The sequence below is a fragment of the Hemibagrus wyckioides genome, linkage group LG15 (assembly GCF_019097595.1).
Source record: "Hemibagrus wyckioides isolate EC202008001 linkage group LG15, SWU_Hwy_1.0, whole genome shotgun sequence".
NCBI classification, from domain to species: Eukaryota; Metazoa; Chordata; class Actinopteri; order Siluriformes; family Bagridae; genus Hemibagrus; species Hemibagrus wyckioides.
The window spans coordinates 2,531,394-2,554,600 of record NC_080724.1 but is presented as its reverse complement, the minus strand read 5'-3'; the positions used below and the strand labels follow the sequence as shown (position 1 = coordinate 2,554,600).

The following is a 23,207-nucleotide window of genomic DNA, read 5'->3' as shown; positions in this document are numbered from 1 at the left end:
TTTTCTTTCTTTTTTTTTTTTTTTTTTTACCCAGACCTACATTATGGGCTATTAAATGTTTGTAATTCTCATTCTGTGATGCAAATTATAAGTGACAGAAAAACAGAAACTTCCATCTTACACGAGATAATAAAAACAAAGATATTTCAGCGTACTGTTTCCAAATGGTTGACATCATATTCAAGCTTTAGTTTTCTGAACAGTAGTCGTTCTGAAGCACATGTAGCCAGAGGTTAGGCATTACTTGTTTTTGTTGTAAAGCAATCGGAAAGGCTCAAGGCTTTACCGTACTTCCAAAGGCACCATAAAATTCAAAAATATTTTAACATGATACTAAAAAAAGAGTGTGTAAAGAAGGAGCACCAAAAAAACCCCAGAGAACCCTATTATATATATATATATATATAAAACCAGCAATAAAGAAACTCTGGTATATATTTATATATATTTTTTCTAGTTCAAAGTCAGTCCTCATCTTTTAGGAAGGTGCTTTCAAGGATATAGTTCCAGTGAAGGTCTATGTGAAGACCCTAAAAACCTTATTTAGGAATGTAAACATACAAAACAGTACCCTGTGTGTTATTTGGAATTATCATGTTTTGCCTTTTTCCTTTTTTTTTTTTTTTACAAAGCCTCTGGACGTGACATGATCTTTTTATACTCATGATATTACTTGAAAAACTAAAATAAAAAATATCAGATAAGCTACTTATATAAAAATTGTACATTTGGCTTTGTTTTACAACGCTTGATCTTTTAACGATTTTCTTTTTTATCCTCAAATGTACGGGAAGATCTTTGCAAATGTACTGTATATCACGTGGGCTCACAGCTTAGCTTTGCATTGATGCACACATTTCAAGTATTTCTTTGAGTAGAAAAAAGACCTATAGTACAAGGAATGCATTACAAATGCTTGCCCAAGGTCACACGATCCACAGTGACTACACAAACAGCGATAAAAAACAACAAAAAATTGTTATAAATTTTTTTTCCCCTTTTTGGGGAAAAGTCCAAACTGTAAGGATGTTGCGACTTGAAATTAAGACTCAAGGCTCTGTGTATTTGGATCTTTGGCATGAATAACTCGATTCTTTTTTTTTTTGCCTCTCATTGTTTAAAACAACTCGCTTGCTGAAAACAGCTGACATTTTGGAGAATAATCAGTGCCGCATAAACAACTTTTCTCCAGAATGTCAGCTTTGTCTGTCCAGATGAGAGCTTTTACCAGAACGTCTCTCCATCAAGGTCGAAAAGGCATCTTTAAGTGAAACAAGATCCCTGATAATCAAGTGTTATGAGTTTGAAAGTGTCTGGTCATCGGTTAGTAAAAACAGTCTCTTTTTCCTACATTAAGTAGGCTCATAAAAACCATACATGAGACTCGCTGGCTCAAAGCAACAGCATCACCAGCTGGACGAGGCTGGATCTCGTAACGAGACAAAAATAACTAAACTTCACAAGTTCCTCTGTGCCTTGTGAAGCCATTCGCGGCTCTGTCACTGTAGGTATGAAGCCAGTGTGTAGAGTTAGCAGATTTTTTTTTTTTAAGGCTGTTATTCACAAGCAAAGTAGTCCTTCAGAGGGGCAAAGAGATGTCGGATGACTGGCACGCTCCATGAGCGACCCAGCAGTTTCTGTCTGGCACCACGTCCCATGTTGGACACGTCCGTGTAGTGGACAGGGAACCCGAAAATCCTGAAAGTGAAGAAAAGATCATTTAACTAACAATGTACAATGGATATAAACAGTGTACACTGTTAAAATGGCATGTTTTTGTGATGTAAAAAAAATTGAACCAACGTTTTCCATTTCCAAAGTTTAATAAAAAGATAAAATAAAAAGATTATAATAAACACGGATGCATACAAGTGTGCACACGCTTTTAGAGCTGAGGACGTGGCTGTGTTCATCTCATGGTCAAAAGTAACAATCATACAGCTGTCTTCCGTAAAATAATTCTGATTAACACCAAATATTAAGGTTACATTTACGGCAGACATCCTTATCCAGGGTGACTTAAAATTTATCTCATTTTTTTATACAACTGAGCATTGCTCAAGGGTCCAGAAGTGGCAGACCTGGGATTCAAACTCACAGCCTTCTGCTCAGTAGTCCAACACCTTAACCACTATGTATGAAAGAATTTCCAACACTTTTATTTTTCCCATGGAACACTATAAAGGCCAACAGAGAAAATACACCACAGTGACATCACCAAGAACAAGAACAGGACATCCCTCGAAAATGTATAAAAGTACAAGACCGCCAAGAGAGCCATGACGACACTAAAGGAGCTGCATGAATATCTGACCAGTATTGATTACTGTATGTGACTACAATTCTTTCTTTCTCACAAAACAAACCATGTGGCCAAATCGAAGAGGAAGAAGCCTTTATTATCACCATACATACATTACAGCACAGTGGAATTCTTTTCTTCACATATCCCAGCTGAGGGTCAGAGCGCAGGGGCAGCTAGGATATAGCGTGGTGGTGCTGGGGAACCCTGCTGGGAAACCCTGATCAACAACCCAGAGCCTTGACCACTTGAACCACCACTGCCCCAAATAAGTTACGATCTGATGAGAACAATTCCATAATTCCATACCCACAGTGCAGCATGGTGGTGGTAGCATCATGCTTTAGCTGGCTGCTTTTCTTCAGCCAGAGCTGAGACTTTATCGAAGCAAAAGGAACCACGGATATCTACAAATACCGGTTGGTTTTAGTTCAGAAGTTTCAGGCGTCTACTAGTCAGATGAAGATGAAACAGAATGCCCCAAATCAAACATCCTGATCAACAAAGGAATGCCTTAACCAAAAGATTTAGTAGTTTTTCATAGTTTTTCAATGAACTAGCCAGAGCCTCAACCTGAGTCCAGCTAATAGCCTGTGGTGTGACCTGAAGCAGGCTGTGCATTTTGATGGATCTAGAATGTTTTGCAAGAAAGAGTGGGAAAACATGGTCAAGTCCTTCCCCAGATATTTTCCCAGAATTTTATTATATGTATATATACACAAAACGAGTCCATTTACATGTGCTTTAATAACTCTTATAGTGAATCTGTATCTCACATGTTTTTATAAGTCTTTTGGAGGGGCTAGATTGTACAGTTTTTTTTCCAAGCGACTGACCATTCAGTTTAGAAATATCTGTACAGTTTACCGTGACATGTCCTGCCTGGTTTATGTGATAGAAAGTTTCTTTGATCTAAAATGCTGCTCACCTCTCAAGCTCTGTGCACCACAGAATGTCCTCTTTGCCATTCATGATGACAGGGAAATGCTGGTCTTTACCCTGCTTGATGGAGTTGGAGCGGGTTGTGATGGTACGCACCTTTCCAAACTTGAGACACAAGGCGGTGAAGTGTTACTTCACAAATAGCGCTCAACAGGCTACACTTCAAGCTACTCATTACTGAACTGGTAAAATAATGCAGTAAGCAATCAGCAGTCTTTTTGTAGGTGCTGGCTTTTTTTTTGACCATATTATGTTCAGTATAACATTCGGAAACATGCTGAAAGGGCAAGGTTACCTTCGCAACGCGGCCATGCTCCAGACAGTCCTGTAGTTCTAGCTTATCCATGCCAGAGGCACAGAGAGGCCTACAACAGAGGAGTTTCTTACAGTAAACCATGTATATACTGGGGACAAAATGACTCAAGAGTTGAACCAGTAACAATGACCTGTCTTTGTAAAAAAAAACCCAAAAGATTATTTTAGTCCCTGTCTATTTTGTCCAAACACTTGTTCAGGATGCCCAGAAGTGTGAAAAGGCTTCTTTGCCTATTTCAATAAACATTGTTCTACTTCCTTTTGTTCCAGATTGCAGGGTTTTCCTTCTGTACTAGTGGAGTTTTTTCCGTATGCTCATTCCCTTGCTAGTTTTGGAGCAGAGTTCATGCAACTCATGACCACTACTCCATATGTGTAGACTTTAAAAGGTCACGACTACAGTAAACTCATCCCCTTTCCAGTCTGGTCTGCTCCAGTAGGGGAAATGGTTCCGAAGACACTGATTATAGTGAAATGTTGAGCATGACAACTGTCATAAATGCAGCATGATGCACAAAGCATACACCGATCAGGCATAACATTATGACCACCTGCCTAACATCGTGTTGGTCACCCATTTTTGCTGCCAAAACTGCCCTGACCCGTCGAGGCACGGACTCCACTAGATCCCTGAAGGTGTGCTGTCGTATCTGGCACCAAGATGTTAGCAGAAGATCCTTAAAGTCCTGTAAGTTACAGGTCTTAAAGGATACTTTTGATAGACACTGACCACTGCAGACCGGGAACACCCCACAAGAGCCGCAGTTTTGGAGATGCTCTGATCCAGTGGTCTAGCCATCACAATTTGGCCCTTCATCAAACTCCTTACGCTTGTCCATTTCTCCTGCTTCTAACACATCAACTTTGAGGACAAAATGTTGACTTGCTGCCTAATATATCAGGTGCCATGATGAGGAGATCATCAGTCTTATTCACGTCACCTTAGTGGTCATAATGTTATGCCTGATTGGTGTATCTCACACATGATGGTTTACTTTACTGGCATTGACAGTTCTTTGGGTTTCATATGCAAATGCCACAATTGAAAATCGACTCCAGACCTTCATCTGTTTATTTGGAAGTGAAATAAAGAGGAAATAACATACACTTTGCCATGGAACAGTTGAGCAGCCTGTAACTTTTTGGTCTGTGATTTAATTACAACTGAATATATTGTGATAGAAGGCTGAATAATTACAGCACTGACACAACCAGACAGCAGATCTGGCTTCTTAAAGGAAGTCTATACATGGGAACTGACAAAGCAAGGTGGAAGTGGATCTGTTTGCAAATAGACAGACAGTTTACTGCCCAACGTAGTTCATTGACAAGGCAAAGAGAGAGGCTTTGGGCCAGGATGCATTGGAATATAATTGGAAAAATCTAGGGTTGTATATTATCCTAAAACTGTCCCCATTATGAACAATATGCACCCTGGCTGAACACCACACCATGGGAACAACAGCAATTCAGCCACAAAGTGGTAGGCCATGTAAAATAGGCGCATCCTGAGTGCGCAGAATTCGCCAACTTTCTGCAGAATCTATAGATACAGACTTCCAGATTTCGTGTGGCCTTCAGATTAGCTCAAGAACAGTGCGTAGAGAGCTTCATGGAACAGGTTTTCATGGCTTAGCAGCTGCGTCCAAGCCTTACATCACCAAGTGCAATGCAAAGCATCAGATACAGTGGTGTAAAGCACACCGCTACTGGACTCTAGAGCAGTGGAGATGTGTTCTCTGGAACGACCAATCACACTTGAACCCGTTATAGCTGCAAAGGGCGGGCGAACTCCATATTACATTCATATGCATGTAAAGGCAGACGTCCCAAAACCTTTGGCAATATAGTATATGTTCAGGACGGTGTGAATCCATGGGATTAATCCACTAATCTCACACCATGAATGAGTTGTCTAGATGTCTGGGTCTACGTTAAAGTGTTTGTGGAGCAAAGGGGATAGACTCAATCAAGCAGGAGCCACACCTAATTCCACATGATTAATCAGTTGATCTTGGCTTTCAGTAGTACTCAGGTGTGGCTTCTGCTTGGTTGGAATAAAAACCTGCATCAACACCTGCGGAGATCTGATCTACAGTCTGGAGCTACAACTCGACAATGAAACTAGTGAAAGATGCAGATATAAAGTGTCTCTATGTTTAAGATCACTACAGCCAGACAAGCAAACAAACTGCACGTGTACTTGGTCAGCACTCGTTGTCTCAAATTTGGGGGTCGCAAACATGTCCCTCTGTGGGTAAACCTAGCATGCAAGATAGTGACTCTGCAAAATATCAATAAAGGATCTTGAATGTGAGAATGTGCTCAGACCAGCCCTGTTTCCAGCACATTGCCAGCTGGAAGCCTTGTGGAGAAGGATAAAGAAGCTCTTGTGCACTTAAGACAGGTTAGTCCATTCTGCTATGGTACGTCAAAGTTAGCATGTGTCACTTGCAGACATTTCTGAAGCGGCGGCATGGAGTTCAACCAGCATTAACTTCTTCAGCAATCTGAGCAACAGTAGCTCGTCTGTTGGATCGGATCACACGGTCCAGCCTTCTCTCCCCACGTGCATCAATGAGCCTCGGCCGTTCATGATCCTGTCTCCGGTTCACCACTGTTCCTTCCTTGGACCACTTTTGATAGATACTGACCACTGCAGACCGGGAACAATTTGTCCCATTTTGTTCAAACTCAGTCAAATCCTTACACTTGTCCATTTTTCCTGCTTCTAACATCAACTTTGAGGACAAAATGTTGACTTGCTGTCTAATATATCCCACCCACTAACAGGTGCCATGATGAGGAGATCATCAGTCTTATTCAGTGCTCAGAATGTTATGCCTGATGGGTGTACATCATCATAATCTGGAAATATGTTTAACGCACACATGCAGATGAATAAGGTGATGGTTGGACGCTGATTTAAGGATGAACTTCCCGAATCCATTTGATGAAAAGGTCTAGATAAATATTTTTTTTTTTTTTACCAAGGCATCCCTAATCTATCTAAAATGATGGAAATCAGAAAACAGTATCTTGTAGAAAGAACATCTACATCATAGGAAGCCTTTAGAAGCCATTGTAGTTTAACTACTTCATGAGAAATAAAAAGAAAACAAAGAGAAATAAAAAAAAGAAATGTATATTACCTATTCATTCCTGGCAGGTTGCCCCAGAAATATCGTGCCCTGTGAGCGGCTGATACTTCGATAGCATCGATCATCACTGGATTACACTGGATTACAAACATAGAAGCGAGCACAAACACAACGGGTTAAATATACGAAAGCATAGGTAAAAGCACAGCTCCTATATCTAAACATTATTATTCCCTTATGAAGGACAAGTTGTACTGAAATGAGACAAATTTCGGGGAAGTTTATTAAAAATGACCACAACAAAAAGAGAGAATAGAAATTTCTGCACTCCGGCATAAAGGAGAAGTTCACTTCCAAAACAAAAATCTAGAAATCATTTCCTCACCCCCTTGTCATCCATGATGTCTTTCTTTCTTCAGTCATAAAGAAATTATGTTTTTTGAGGAGAACATTTCAGGATGTTTCTCCATATACTGGACTTCAATGGTGGCCGTGAGTTTGACCTTCCACAATGCAGTTTAAATGCAGCTTCAGAGATCTCTAAACCCCGATCCCAGCCCAGGAAGAAGACTCTTATCTAACCAAACCATTGCTCATTTTCTTAGAAAAATAAAAAATTGTAGACTTTTTAACCACAAAAGCTCGTCTAGCACTAGCTCTGGGTTGCATGTCCGCGACGCTACGTACTACATGTCAGGGTGTGTTGATGTCCAGGTGCAGAGCAACCACAGCTTCAATCGCTCAGGATTTTTTGTGAGCAGTCATGGTATTTCCAAGCGGATATAATCTTTTAGGTTTAAAACGATTTCCACATCCAGCATACATACACACACACGCGAATGGACCATTTTAAACAAAAAACTGACACAAAGACATAGAACTTTGTGTCATTGCACACGCAACAACTTTTGAGCGCTCCTCCTTCTCCAAACTAGTAAACACCGGGTCTGTAGCTCCACCTATGCCACGCATGACCTTCCGATGCGATTACAAAGTACGTAGCATCCCAGAGCTAGTGCTAGATGAGCTTTTCTGGTTAAATAGTAGACAATTTTTTATTTTTCTAAGAAAATGAGCGATGGTGTGGCTAGATAAGAGTCTTCTTCCTGGGCTGGGATGGAGGTTTAGAGCTCTCTGAAGCTGCATTTAAACTGCATTGTGGAAGGTCAAACTCACGACCACCATTGAAGTCCAGTATATGGAGAAACATCCTGAAATGTTTTCCTTAAAAAACATCATTTCTTCACAACTGAAGAAAGAAAGACAGGAACATCTTGGATGACTAGGGTTAGGGTTAGGGTTTGGGAGGAACACAAACCTCGAGGAAGCGAGAAATGTCCCGTTTGTCATTGACGCCCATCGCAACCACGTTCTCAAACATCCAGAAGAAAGGCCGATCTTCTCCTTCTTTTGGCTTTGCTTCACTCAGCAGGCGATAGAACTCAAAGAACAGACGGCCAGTCCCTTCTGCAAACACCACACACACACACACACACACACACACACACACACACAGGGCTTTAGGTAAGTGATTTATTATAAAACAATAGAGTGAAACTTTTTGAAATGAAGTGTCAGGAACAGAAGGTTCTCTTGTTATATTGTATAATAAGTTATATTATATAACTTATGACACAGAAACAGGTTAGGAGCAGCCACCTGATTTTCACTGATTATATATTTGTATTTTTTTTATTATTATTTTTTATTGTTGTTGTTGTTGTCATCATCATTAATTAATTAACTACTAAAAAAATAAATACATGTTTGTTGCTGTTTTAGATTGCTGTGTTCAGCAGGTCTTTTTTAACTTTCACTACTAATTCTTTACTAGTGGATGGATGGATGGATGGATGGATAGATAGATAAAAAGTTAGATAGAAACATAGATAGATAGACAGACAGACAGACAGACAATAGATAGATAGACGGACAGACAAACATACAGACAGACAAGCAGACAGACGGATAGGAAGACCGACAGATAAGTAGAATGATGGACAGACAGACAGACAGAAAGATAGATAGACAGACAGACAGACAGACAGAAAGATACATAGATAGATAGAAAGACAGACAGATAGATAGATAAAAAGACAGACAAACAGACAGAGATAGATAGAGAGATAGATAGAGAGATAGATAGATAGATAGATAGATAGATAGATAGATAGATAGATAGATAGATAGATAGATAGATAGATAGATAGATAGATAGAAAGACAGATAGACAGACAGATAGACAGACAGATAGACAGACAGATAGACAGACAGATAGCTCATTCAATAGATGCCTTACCATAAAGGCCCTTCCTCGCTGGATTGACGATAGACAGATCATTACACGGGCTTCCACCAATCACCAAGTCGAACGGTCCCCACTCTGCAATCTGTTTAAGACAAAACAACACCACGGGGCATTAATTAGCATTAGCATTAGAATTAATTACCCCTCTCCCCTGCTCCACCTAGCGCTCAAATCCCCAACTCTCAGTTTCCTGCTAGTGTTTTTTTGCTGCAGTTCAACCACAAATGCCATTCAAACACTGATTGTGTAGTAAAATCTGTATCGTTCACAGGTCTTAGCATTTCAAACAGCGGGTCTTGCACCGGCAAGCAACACAAAGCCCGTGAGTAACAGGAAATCCCTTCTTGTCAGGGGGACACATGCACATAAATTTCACTCACACTTTGTGTGATTAGAGGTCACTGGGGCATGGAAGACACAGATAAATCTCGAGTGTGTGCACAAACATTGAGATTAGGAAACACACACACACACAGACAGACACAAACCACACTGTCTGCAAAACCTCTCTGATATCACAGGCACATCTGTGTGTTTGTGTGTGTGTGTGAGAGAGAGAAAAAGACTGTATGCAGCTGGATTCTATTCAGCCTCTTTTCATGCCTCCCCCCTCCAGCTCCAGGCTCCTGCCCTCCCCTTCTCTTTGCTGCCCTTTTCATTCCTCCCTTTTCGCCTCCCACCTCAATCCAGCCTCTGCAGAATGACAATGGGGTGAACTGGTGACTGAGCGAGCGGATCAATGAATGGATGAAAGGGTGGATGGTGGAGTAAATGAGTGAATGGGTAAAGGAGGGATTTGGGAATTCTTTGTGCTCCAGGGAGCAGCATGTGTGTGTGTGTGTGTGTGTGTGAGACAGTGGACAAGAGAAAGGGGGAGGATTTAAAGGGGAGGAGGAACTACAAAAGCCAGACTCCTCTCCGGTGGACTGATTGCTCTTATCAAGAGCTGTTGGGACATGCAACTCACAACAAAGCAAATAACAGGTTTAGACCAGGTGTGTGTGTGTGTGTGTGTGTGAGAGAGAGTGTGTGTGTGTGTGAATGATTTCAATTAACATTCTAAACTTGTGGGACACGGTTTCGAATGACAGAAAGACAGAGACAAAACTCAGCTGACTGAGGACATTGCCAAAAGGGATCTCGACTTCTCCACTTACGTTTTTCCGGGTGATATTCCGAACGTCGTTCACATATTGGATTTTTCCTTCATGTCGGACGACTCCCACGGATATGGAGTCCTCGCACACCTCTGAGGCAATGTAGGCATCAATCTTAAAACCCAAATCCTTTAGCACCAGATAACCTAGAAAGGCCAAGAAACAAATACTTCTTTAAGTAGAAGACTTCTTTAAATCATTTAACTGCAAACATTTTGAAAGGAAAACACCAGATTTTAGAACCAGACCATATTTACACGGAAAAAAAAACATGTATAATGGAAATCAAGGGGCGGTTATTAAAGCAACAACAGTTATATAACAACTGCTATATAACAGATATGTAAATACTGATATATAGCAGATATGTAACTACTGATATATAACAGATATGTAACTACTGATATATAGCAGATATGTAACTACTGATATATAACAGATACGTAACTACTGATATATAACATATGTAACTACTGATATATATAACAGATATGTAACTACTGATATATATAACAGATATGTAACTACTGATATATATAACATATGTAACACTTGATATATAGCAGATATGTAACTACTGATATATAACAGATATGTAACTACTGATATATAACATATGTAACTACTGATATATATAACAGATATGTAACTACTGATATATATAACAGATATGTAACTACTGATATATAGCAGATATGTAACTACTGATATATAACAGATATGTAACTACTGATATATAACATATGTAACTACTGATATATAACATATGTAACACTTGATATATAGCAGATATGTAACTACTGATATATAGCAGATATGTAACTACTGATATATAACATATGTAACTACTGATATATAACATATGTAACTACTGATATATATAACAGATATGTAACTACTGATATATATAACATATGTAACACTTGATATATAGCAGATATGTAACTACTGATATATAGCAGATATGTAACTACTGATATATATAACAGATATGTAACTACTGATATATATATAACAGATATGTAACTACTGATATATAGCAGATATGTAACTACTGATATATAACAGATATGTAACTACTGATATATAGCAGATATGTAACTACTGATATATAACAGATATGTAACTACTGATATATAACAGATATGTAACTACTGATATATAACATATGTAACTACTGATATATATAACAGATATGTAACTACTGATATATATAACATATGTAACACTTGATATATAGCAGATATGTAACTACTGATATATAGCAGATATGTAACTACTGATATATATAACAGATATGTAACTACTGATATATAGCAGATATGTAACACGATATATAACAGATATGTAACTACTGATATATAGCAGATATGTAACTACTGATATATAGCAGATATGTAACTACTGATATATAGCAGATATGTAACTACTGATATATAGCAGATATGTAACTACTGATATATAGCAGATATGTAACACTTGATATATAGCAGATATGTAACTACTGATATATAACATGTAACTACTGATATATAACAGATATGTAACTACTGATATATATAACAGATATGTAACTACTGATATATAACATATGTAACTACTGATATATAACAGATATGTAACTACTGATATATAGCAGATATGTAACTATTGATATATAACAGATATGTAACTACTGATATATAGCAGATATGTAACTACTGATATATATAACAGATATGTAACTACTGATATATATAACAGATATGTAACTACTGATATATAACATATGTAACACTTGATATATAGCAGATATGTAACTACTGATATATAGCAGATATGTAACTACTGATATATATAACAGATATGTAACTACTGATATATAGCAGATATGTAACTACTGATATATAGCAGATATGTAACTACTGATATATAACAGATATGTAACACTTGATATATAACATATGTAACTACTGATATATATAACAGATATGTAACTACTGATATATATAACATATGTAACACTTGATATATAGCAGATATGTAACTACTGATATATAGCAGATATGTAACTACTGATATATATAACAGATATATAACTACTGATATATAGCAGATATGTAACACGATATATAACAGATATGTAACTACTGATATATAGCAGATATGTAACTACTGATATATAGCAGATATGTAACACTTGATATATAGCAGATATGTAACTACTGATATATAGCAGATATGTAACTACTGATATATAACAGATATGTAACTACTGATATATATAACAGATATGTAACTACTGATATATATAACAGATATGTAACTACTGATATATAACATATGTAACTACTGATATATAACAGATATGTAACTACTGATATATAGCAGATATGTAACTACTGATATATAACAGATATGTAACTACTGATATATAGCAGATATGTAACTACTGATATATAGCAGATATGTAACTACTGATATATAACAGATATGTAACTACTGATATATAGCAGATATGTGACACTTGATATATAACAGATATGTAACACTTGATATATAGCAGATATGTAACTACTGATATATAGCAGATATGTAACTACTGATATATAGCAGATATGTAACTACTGATATATAGCAGATATGTAACTACTGATATATAACAGATATGTAACTACTGATATATAACAGATATGTAAGTACTGATATATAACAGATATGTAACACTTGATATATAACAGATATGTAACTACTGATATATAGCAGATATGTAACTACTGATATATAACAGATATGTAACTACTGATATATAGCAGATATGTAACTACTGATATATAACAGATATGTAACACTTGATATATAACAGATATGTAACACTTGATATATAGCAGATATGTAACTACTGATATATAGCAGATATGTAACACTTGATATATAGCAGATATGTAACTACTGATATATATAACAGATATGTAACTACTGATATATATAACAGATATGTAACTACTGATATATATAACAGATATGTAACTACTGATATATAGCAGATATGTAACACTTGATATATAACAGATATGTAACACTTGATATATAGCAGATATGTAACTACTGATATATAGCAGATATGTAACACTTGATATATAGCAGATATGTAACTACTGATATATATAACAGATATGTAACTACTGATATATATAACAGATATGTAACTACTGATATATATAACAGATATGTAACTACTGATATATATAACAGATATGTAACTACTGATATATAACAGATATCTAACTACTGATATATAGCAGATATGTAACTACTGATATATAACAGATATGTAACTACTGATATATAGCAGATATGTAACTACTGACATATAGCAGATATGTAACTACTGATATATAGCAGATATGTAACTACTGATATATAGCAGATATGTAACTACTGATATATAACAGATATGTAACTACTGATATATAGCAGATATGTAACACTTGATATATAACAGATATGTAACACTTGATATATAGCAGATATGTAACTACTGATATATAGCAGATATGTAACTACTGATATATAGCAGATATGTAACACTTGATATATAACAGATATGTAACACTTGATATATAGCAGATATGTAACTACTGATATATAGCAGATATGTAACTACTGATATATAGCAGATATGTAACACTTGATATATAGCAGATATGTAACTACTGATATATAACATGTAACTACTGATATATAACATATGTAACTACTGATATATATATAACAGATATGTAACTACTGATATATATAACAGATATGTAACTACTGATATATAACAGATATGTAACTACTGATATATATAACAGATATGTAACTACTGATATATAACAGATATGTAACTACTGATATATAGCAGATATGTAACTACTGATATATAACAGATATGTAACTACTGATATATAGCAGATATGTAACTACTGATATATAACAGATATGTAACTACTGATATATAGCAGATATGTAACACTTGATATATAACAGATATGTAACACTTGATATATAGCAGATATGTAACACTTGATATATAGCAGATATGTAACTACTGATATATAGCAGATATGTAACTACTGATATATATAACAGATATGTAACTACTGATATATAACATGTAACTACTGATATATAACAGATATGTAACTACTGATATATATAACATATGTAACACTTGATATATAGCAGATATGTAACTACTGATATATAGCAGATATGTAACTACTGATATATAGCAGATAGGTAACACCTGATATATAGCAGACATGTAACTACTGATATATAACAGATATGCAACACCTGATATACAGCACCCTCCACAATTATTGGCACCCCTGGTTAAGATGTGTTCTTAGGTTTCTAATAAATTCATTTTTTTTATTGCAGAAGCATAATCTCAGGGAAAATTGTAGAAAAATCCAACCTTTAACTCTAAATACAAAAAAAATCCATGACTAAATAATAATTGTTCACAATTATTGGCACCCCTAACAATTCCTATAAAATAAATGTAACTGAAGCATTTTTGTAATTTTTACTGTAGTTTTTAAAGTTGATCAGAGCATCCAGAAACTTTTAATTAATAATTCATGACTTTCTGTTTCCCAGAGGTATAAATATGACGTGACACAGAGGCCTATTTCTCTTATCCACTCTTCAACATGGGAGAGACAAGAGAACACCCCATTCAAGTAAGGCAGATGTGTCGACCTTCATAAGTCAGGCAATGGCTACAAGAAAATAGCCACTCGCCTCAACTTGCCCTTATCTACAGTCAGAGGAATCATTAAGAAGTTTAAAACAACTGGAACAGTGACAAACAAGGCTGGACGAGGACCCAAGTTCATCTTGCCACCACGCACAGTGAGGAGGATGGTAAGAGAAGTAAAAAAATCTCCAGAGCTCACTGTTAGTTAACTGCATCAAAGAGTGGCATCTTGGGGTCACAAAGTCTCCATAACAACCATCAGATGCTATCTACATGCCAACAAGCTGCTTGGGAGGCATGCAAGGAAAAAGCCTTTTCTCACCTACAGTCACAAACGTCTGGAGTTTGCTAAGCGGTACTGGGACTGTGTGCTTTGGTCAGATCTTTGGCAACAAACACTCTAAGCGGGTCTGGCGTAAAACAAAAGATGAGTATGCCCACTGTGAAGTATGGTGGAGGATCTGTGAATGCTATGGGCCTGTTTCTCTTCCAAAGGCCCTGGGAACCTTGTTAGAGGGCATGGCATCATGAACTCTTTGAAATACCAGGACATTTTAAATCAAAACCTCTGTCAGAAAGCTGAAGGTGGGTTGTCATTGGGTCTTTCAGCAGGATAATGACCCAAAACATTTGGCGAAATCTACACAAAAATGTTTCAGCAGACACAAAATCAAGCTCCTCCCATGGCCATCTCAGTCCCCAGACCTCAACCCAATTGAAAACCTGTGGGGTGAGCTGAAGAGGAGAGTGCATAAGAAAGGACCCAGGACTCTGGATGATCTAGAAAGATTGTGCAAAGACGAATGGTCAAAGATCCCTCTCTCTGTATAATCCAATCTTGTGAAATGTTATAGGAGGAGATTAAGTGCTGTCTTGTTGGCAAAAGGGGGTTGTACGAAGTATTAACATTAGGGGTGCCAATAATTGTGGAGTGCGCTGTATAACATATATATAACACCTGCTATATAACTGATATATAACACCTGCTATATAACTGATATATAACACCTGACATATATAACAAACAGTGTTGGGAAGTAACTAGTTACATGTAACGGCGTTATGTAACTTAATTACAAAATAAATGTAACTAACTCGTTACAGTTACTTAGAAAAATATGTAATTAAAATTACAGTTACTTATGAAAATGTTAAAGATTACAAACAGAGTTACATCTGAATATTTTCTTTAAAAAACTAGTATATGTTGAATAAATATTAATTTGTTGTTCGAGTTTGTTAAAGCAGTGCTATTCTGATGATTCTGATTGGTTCTCTGGTTTGAATTTGCGGCGCATCTGCCAATTACGTTAATCCACATTGCCTCAGAAAGCTTTAGGCTAATACACTGTCTGAGAGTTACTACCATGGCGAGTGATAAAAATGCATTTCAGTCCTGGAAATGTAAAAATAATTTCATCCTGAAATCCAATAAGGGGCAAATATAACAGTTCAGGGGGAAATTAGTTTCCCAGCTGTTAAAATGCTTTCAGCATCAAAGGCTTCAATGTTGAACCTGAGGAAGCATCATGTAACCTAGCCTTTCTTTATTTTATAATATATTTAAAATGTAAATTTTTTTGTCATTATTGTGAGTGTACAGAAATAAAAACAGACCCTTTAGTTTGGAATGATATATTACTCGTTTCTGTATAATAAAAAGTGAAGGAGTGGTCAGTTGATTTCTTGAAGCTGCTCTGTGGAAAAAAATCCACTAAAACGCGCCTGCACGTTCATCGAGCCCATAGAGTACTCAAGACCTGTATTCATAAAATTCACAACAAATTAGCTAGTCTGCTAGCCATGGGCGTCGCTAGGCCATTTTAAAGCAACCCTAAAATTCTGCGATTGTCCATAAACTGTACACGAATAAGTGACCTCCTCAGTCCCCTTTACATTTCATATGAAAACGGTGGCAGACTTTCGGCTCCTCCCCATCTTTCAGCACGTTCTTCAATCCGCAAACCGCGGCGTCACAGAGCGAGGATCAGAGGACAAGTGTGTGTGTGTGAGTGTGTGTGTGTGTGTGTGTGTGTGTGTGTGTGTGAGTGTGTGTGTGTGAGTGTGTGTGAGTGTGTGTGTGTGAGTGTGTGTGTGTGAGTGTGTGTGAGTGTGTGTGTGTGAGTGTGTGTGTGTGAGTGTGAGATCAGGAAGACTCGTATTTGGCTTGTTCAGTACTATGTTATACAAATCTATGCAATACAGTGGAATGCTGCATTAAGTTTACCATCCTACCCTGTTAGTCAAACCTTTATTTTATTTTATTTTATTTTATTTTATTTTATTTTATTTTATTTTATTTTATTTTATTTTATTTTATTTTATTTTTTATTTTTACTATTATACCCTCCTTGGGGGCTGAGCCCCCCTTAAATGAAAATCCTAAAATCGTCCCTGCTGCTAGCTGCCTTTACCAGGCACACTTCTATTTATGTCTATCTACTTCTATATTTAACCCTTTGACAGAAAATATATAGCTCACACTTTTCCTCCTTGTAAATGTGTTGGTGTCAGATCTAATATAACTTAGTTATTTTAGCTCTGTAGCGTACATTATGATGACTCTTTACAGATTATGTTTTTTTTTTCCAAGGCATTGTTACTTTCCAGTGTGTCCTGTCATAGCTATGCAAAGATTTGATTCCTAAAACAGTATTAAAGAGTTTTTGTTCTGAAGTCTGGTTTTGTGGCTGTGCTTAAAATTAAATTAATATAATCTTAATTCAAGTGATGAAAGATTTAAAATTCTAACAGTAAACAGAGTTGAGTTCTACTGTAAGGTTAACCCTGCCTGGGATAAATGTTGGAAATGATTTAGTTGAAAATATCCATTAGAAACTTAAAAGTAATCAAATGTAATCAATTACTTTACTTTTATAAAGTAATTGAAAAGTTACACTACTTATTACATTTTAAACAGAGGAACCTGTAATCTGGAACCTATTACATTTCCAAAGTAACCTACCCAACACTGGTAACAGATATGTAACTACTTCTACTATGTAGCTGAGAAAAGGAGTCTCAGCTATTGAAAGCATGAGTTGTTTTTAATTAAAGACATTTAGAGCTTTAATTAAAGCAAGATTTTTGCATTTTTGTCTCTAATATTAGTGAGTGGAATTCTGTCAGCACTCTCTAATCCCAGAATCCCCAATTAACTCAATAAAACTTGATTTATACAGTAGGTAGAGATCTAATTTAAAAGAAAAAAAAAAGTGATGCATGCATACAAACAGACACACATGCAGGTACGCGTACCTGTGGCGATGCCATCGAACAGTGACAGAACTCTAATGGGACGTCTCTGTTCTGCTGGGACTGCTGGGTAAATCTTCGGGCTTTCCTTAAGAGGGACAAAATGAGACACAACATTTAAAAGGTCCTCACAGGCCAAAACAAGCACAAGTCCACCTTTCAGTCCACCTTTTGCTGGCAAAACAGCCCTGACCTGTTGAGGCATGGACTCCACTAGATCGCTGAAGGTGTGCTGTGGTATCTGGTACCAAGATGTTAGCAGCAGGTTGATAAGACTTAAAGGATACTTCTGAAAGATAGTGACCACTGCAGACACCCCACAAGATCTGCAGTTTTGGAGATGCTCTGATCCAGTGGTCTAGCCATCATAATTTTGGCCCTTCGTCAAACTCACTCAAATCCTTACACTTGTCCATTTTTCCTGCTTCTAACACATCAACTTTGAGGATAAAATGTTGACTTGCTGCCTAATATATCCCACCATGATAAGGAGATCATCGGTCTTATTCACTTCACCTCTCACTGCTCATAATGTTATGGCTGATTGGTGTATTGTACATCTATTATTATTATCATTATTATGCGGTGACCCAGGACTCACAAACTCCTGTCCGTTGTCATTGACGAAGAACTCCTGCAGTTTAAGGCTCCAGTCATGACGTCTCTTCAGCACGCCGTACGGCTGCAACGGCTGACACATATAACACAGCCACGGGTCCAAATCGCGTGCGCTGTTCGCTGCTCCTGCACCCACCAGCAGGTCCAAACAGTCCACACAGAAACACCTGAGGACAGAGAAGAAGGGAGGGAAAGGAAAAGTGTGAATTAAAAGAATAATTTATGAACGTGGCGAGAAGGAGTCCAAAAATTCTCAGTAACACGTGTGAGTTATTATGTATAGTATATCGAGAAGTGTTCAAGGATGAAATGTATGAAATGCTGCTAAAATGTAGTGTGTGTGTGTGTGTGTGTGTGTGTGATGCTGAACCTGCAACAGTTGGCATTGCCACAGAGTAGCACTTCCCGGCCTCCACAGCACACCGTGCAGTACGACTGATAGCCGTCGTCATCATACATGTAGGAGATCTCTAAATATACATCCTAATACACACACACACACACACACACACAGTATAAGAGAGAGAGAGATACAGTGAGAAGAAGAGAGAGAGACACAGAGAGAGAGAGAGAGAGAGAGAGAGAGATGGTTAGAGAGACAGAGAGAGACGGACAGAGAGCGAGAGAGAGACGGAGAGAGAGAGAGAGAGACAGAAAGACAAAGAAAGACAGAGACAGACAGATGGTCAGAGAAACAGAGAAAGGGAGACAAAGAGGGATAGATAGACAAAGAAACACAAAGAGAGAGATAGAGACAGAGACAGACAGACAGACAGAGAAAGAGAGAGAGAGAGAGAGAGAGAGAGAGAGAGAGAGATAGAGAGAGAGAGTGAGACATAAAGAGAAAGAAAGAGAGAGCTAGACAGATAGACAAAGAAAGACAAAGAGCGAGAGAGCAAGGGTGAGTGAGAGAGAGAGAGAGATGACCCATAACAATGATAATCAGTAAATAAGATTTACAGAGGCTATTTGGAGTCTGATTTATTAACATACAATGACCTTAAATAGCCGTAGTATAACCTAATGACCCTTAATTAAACACAGTTGTGCAGATGTTGCTCAGAATAAGTAACAGTCGCTCGGGTTTGTGTGTGTCTGTACACAGAGGAAGTAAATCAACATGGAGGAGTCGTCACCTTGCATGCTTGACAAAGGCCTCCTTCAAACAGCGGGTGGAAGGTTGCTGCTCGTGTCTTGCCACAAGACAAGCAGAACTCTGGGGGTACATGAGAAAGACAGAAAGGATCAGACAGACAGAAATCAGATCCAAAATGAGGAGCACCGTGTGGTAAAGTGTGGAAGGAAATGTAGAACTTTGCACAAGCTTACCTTCTATACTTCTGTGATTCTTCAAGACTTCATGAACCATTTGTTCTACCATGGAGAAAAAAACACGAGATCAGATACTCTGGGGGAAAAAAGGGACTGAAGGAGGATGATGGTCAGAGAAACAGAGAGAGAGAGAGAGAGAGAGGGAGGGAGAGACAGACAAGGAAAGGCAGAGAAAGACAGAGAAAGACAGAGAGAGAGAGAGAGAGAGAGAGAGAGGGAGGGAGGGAGGGAGAGACAGACAAGGAAAGGCAGAGAAAGACAGAGAAAGACAGAGAGAGAGAGAGAGAGAGAGAGAGAGAGAGAGAGAGAGAGAGGGAGGGAGGGAGAGACAGACAAGGAAAGGCAGAGAAAGACAGAGAAAGACAGAGAGAGAGAGAGAGAGAGAGAGAGGGAGGGAGGGAGGGAGAGACAGACAAGGAAAGGCAGAGAAAGACAGAGAGAGAGAGAGAGAGAGAGAGAGAGAGAGAGAGAGAGAGGGAGGGAGGGAGAGACAGACAAGGAAAGGCAGAGAAAGACAGAGAAAGACAGAGAGAGAGAGAGAGAGAGAGAGAGAGAGGGAGGGAGGGAGAGACAGACAAGGAAAGGCAGAGAAAGACAGAGAGAGAGAGAGAGAGAGAGAGAGAGAGAGGGAGGGAGGGAGAGACAGACAAGGAAAGGCAGAGAAAGACAGAGAAAGACAGAGAGAGAGAGAGAGAGAGAGAGAGAGGGAGGGAGGGAGAGACAGACAAGGAAAGGCAGAGAAAGACAGAGAAAGACAGAGAGAGAGAGAGAGAGAGAGAGAGAGAGAGAGAGGGAGGGAGGGAGAGACAGACAAGGAAAGGCAGAGAAAGACAGAGAAAGACAGAGAGAGAGAGAGAGAGAGAGAGAGAGAGAGAGAGAGGGAGGGAGGGAGAGACACACAAGGAAAGGCAGAGAAAGACAGAGAAAGACAGAGAGAGAGAGAGAGAGAGAGAGAGAGAGAGAGAGGGAGGGAGGGAGAGACACACAAGGAAAGGCAGAGAAAGACAGAGAAACAGACAGAGAGAGAGAGAGAGAGAGAGAGAGAGAGAGAGAGACATCCTATGGATGACCTCTGACCTCTGCTGTAGATGTCCTCAGTGGCTGATTTGGCCTTGCACATGCTGAGTCTGGCTCTCTTGGCGGACGGTGCGAGCTCTGGTGGTGCAGACTCCAGGAGTTTAGCCTGCAGCGTCGTGCTCTCCGGAGCTGCTGGGAACAAACAGCACTCAGCTGTGAAAGACAAACCACCACGTGTTAACCAACACACACACACACACACACACACACACGTAAAATATTATTATTATTATTGTTGTTGTTTATTTATTTTTTGTTGTTTATTTATTTTTTGTTGTTTATTTATTTTTTGTTGTGTATTTATTTTTTTGTTATTATTATTTAGAACGTAAAATATTATTATTATTATTATTATTAATGTTATAAAATGTTTAAATATATAAGTATAAAATGTAAAAAATATTTTTATTTGACTTTTTTTTTTAAATATTTTTAAACTCTTCCATTAAAGCATATATTTACATAAATTTCTATCTCCACTAGAAACATTTCCCCTAATCAGAAAGTGAGCTTTGTCATGTAAGAGAACGTGTGAGGATTTCTCGACCCGTATTTAAGTGGACGTCTCGAGTTTCTGCCCTGGAATCGTGTGAGGTAAGTAATCTCGTGTACTAAACGAACACAAGAGCATGTAAGGTAAAGCGAGACTCTGGAGAGAGAGAAAGCCTGAAGTCTTCGAATGTTTCAGGAATCTCATATTTCAGCTATGAGTCATGTGTGTTAAGAGAACTAAATAAACACGTGATGCTGTTGTTTGAGTTTCCTTCTTCACACTAATCATGAACTACAAAGCTGCCTGAGCAAAAACTTCTGAACTTTATAACCTCCTAAGAAAGATCTACAGATTAGCCAGAGGACTTTACCAGCTCTATGTTGTTGATGTAGGGATTATATATAAGGAACTGTAGATGGATTGACAGCTTGTGAGTAGAAGTGGATGAGTAACAGTTGGTGTTTCTGGGTACTCATACTCACGGGAATTCTCTTTGGGTTTCAGGCCCTCCTTGCCCTTGGGCAGGAAGCCGCCATGAGCCCAGTCCAGCATGGGCTTCACCTGGTCCTCCGGATTATCCGATTCGCACAGAGGAAACGTCTTCTCGGCACGTATGCTAGCCATCTGCAAAAAAATCAATGGTATAAAAGAGAAATTCCCACGTAAGCTGCATTTCAGAATCTCTTCTTTTTGTGGCTTGTTGGCACTCATCACAGATATTGCCTGGAACACGCTAGCATGTTGTGTCTATGTGTGATGGTGGTGTCTAATACACTGGTTCAAATCTCACATGGGTTGTAATCTGGTGAATGTGAAGGCTGTGTATATTGGTACATATCCAACTATTCAGTGAACCCTCGAACCTTATATCACGATAAGATAATAGGAATAACATTCCTAGAAGTACTTTCCTCTGAAGGGATAACTAAAGCCGAAACCATGCAGACAAAATGGCCCTCGGAGCATACCATCCAGCTAGTTATTATGAATGTGAACACATATCATATACACCCATCAGGTATAACATTATGAGCAGTGAGAGATATAGTGAATAAGACTGATGATCTCCTCATCATGGCCCCTGTTAGTGGGTGGGATATATTAAGCAGCAAGTCAACATTTCATCCTCAAAGTTGATGTTAGAAGCAGGAAAAATGGACAAGCGTAAGGATTTGAGCTTTGAGTTTGACGAAGGGCCGAATTGTGATGGCTAGACCACTGGATCAGAGCATCTCCAAAACTGCAGCTCTTGTGGGGTGTTCCCGGTCTGCAGTGGTCAGTATCTTTCAAAAGTATCCTTTAAGTCTTGTAAGTATCCTTTAAAGATGGTCCAAGGAAACAAATAAGTCCGATTCATGAAGGCTCCACTTTGCAACTTACAGGACTTAAAGGATCTGCTGCTATCTTGGTGCCACCGCACACTTTCAGGGATCTAGTGGAGTCCATCATGCCTTGATAGGTCAGGGCTGTTTTGGCAGCAAAAGAGGGACCAACACAATATTAGGCAGGTGGTCATAATATTATGCCTGGTCGGTGTATTTTGGCAGAGGAATTTAAGGTGGACAGCCTACAGGACAA

General features: G+C 38.2%; 1 protein-coding gene across 3 annotated transcripts in view; it reads right to left on the bottom strand.

Moving 5' to 3' along the window:
- The window catches only part of dnmt3bb.1 (DNA (cytosine-5-)-methyltransferase 3 beta, duplicate b.1), a 46,276-nt gene continuing 23,069 nt past the window's right edge, over positions 1-23,207 (bottom strand). The window contains exons 9-22 of one of the 3 annotated variants that reach the window (XM_058409578.1): positions 22,112-22,253; positions 21,137-21,265; positions 20,057-20,101; positions 19,864-19,943; positions 19,098-19,210; positions 18,711-18,894; positions 18,113-18,197; positions 10,126-10,271; positions 8,960-9,050; positions 7,979-8,127; positions 6,712-6,797; positions 3,540-3,609; positions 3,231-3,349; positions 1-1,698 (exon numbers count right to left, since the gene is read on the bottom strand). In XM_058409578.1, coding sequence (XP_058265561.1) covers positions 1,557-1,698; positions 3,231-3,349; positions 3,540-3,609; positions 6,712-6,797; positions 7,979-8,127; positions 8,960-9,050; positions 10,126-10,271; positions 18,113-18,197; positions 18,711-18,894; positions 19,098-19,210; positions 19,864-19,943; positions 20,057-20,101; positions 21,137-21,265; positions 22,112-22,253 — 1,581 coding nt within the window. In that variant the 3' untranslated portion in view covers positions 1-1,556. Of the gene's footprint in view, positions 1,699-3,230; positions 3,350-3,539; positions 3,610-6,711; positions 6,798-7,978; positions 8,128-8,959; positions 9,051-10,125; positions 10,272-18,112; positions 18,198-18,710; positions 18,895-19,097; positions 19,211-19,863; positions 19,944-20,056; positions 20,102-21,136; positions 21,290-22,111; positions 22,254-23,207 lie in introns of all 3 variants that reach the window. The other 2 variants (XM_058409577.1, XM_058409579.1) reach the window with 2 other exon arrangements.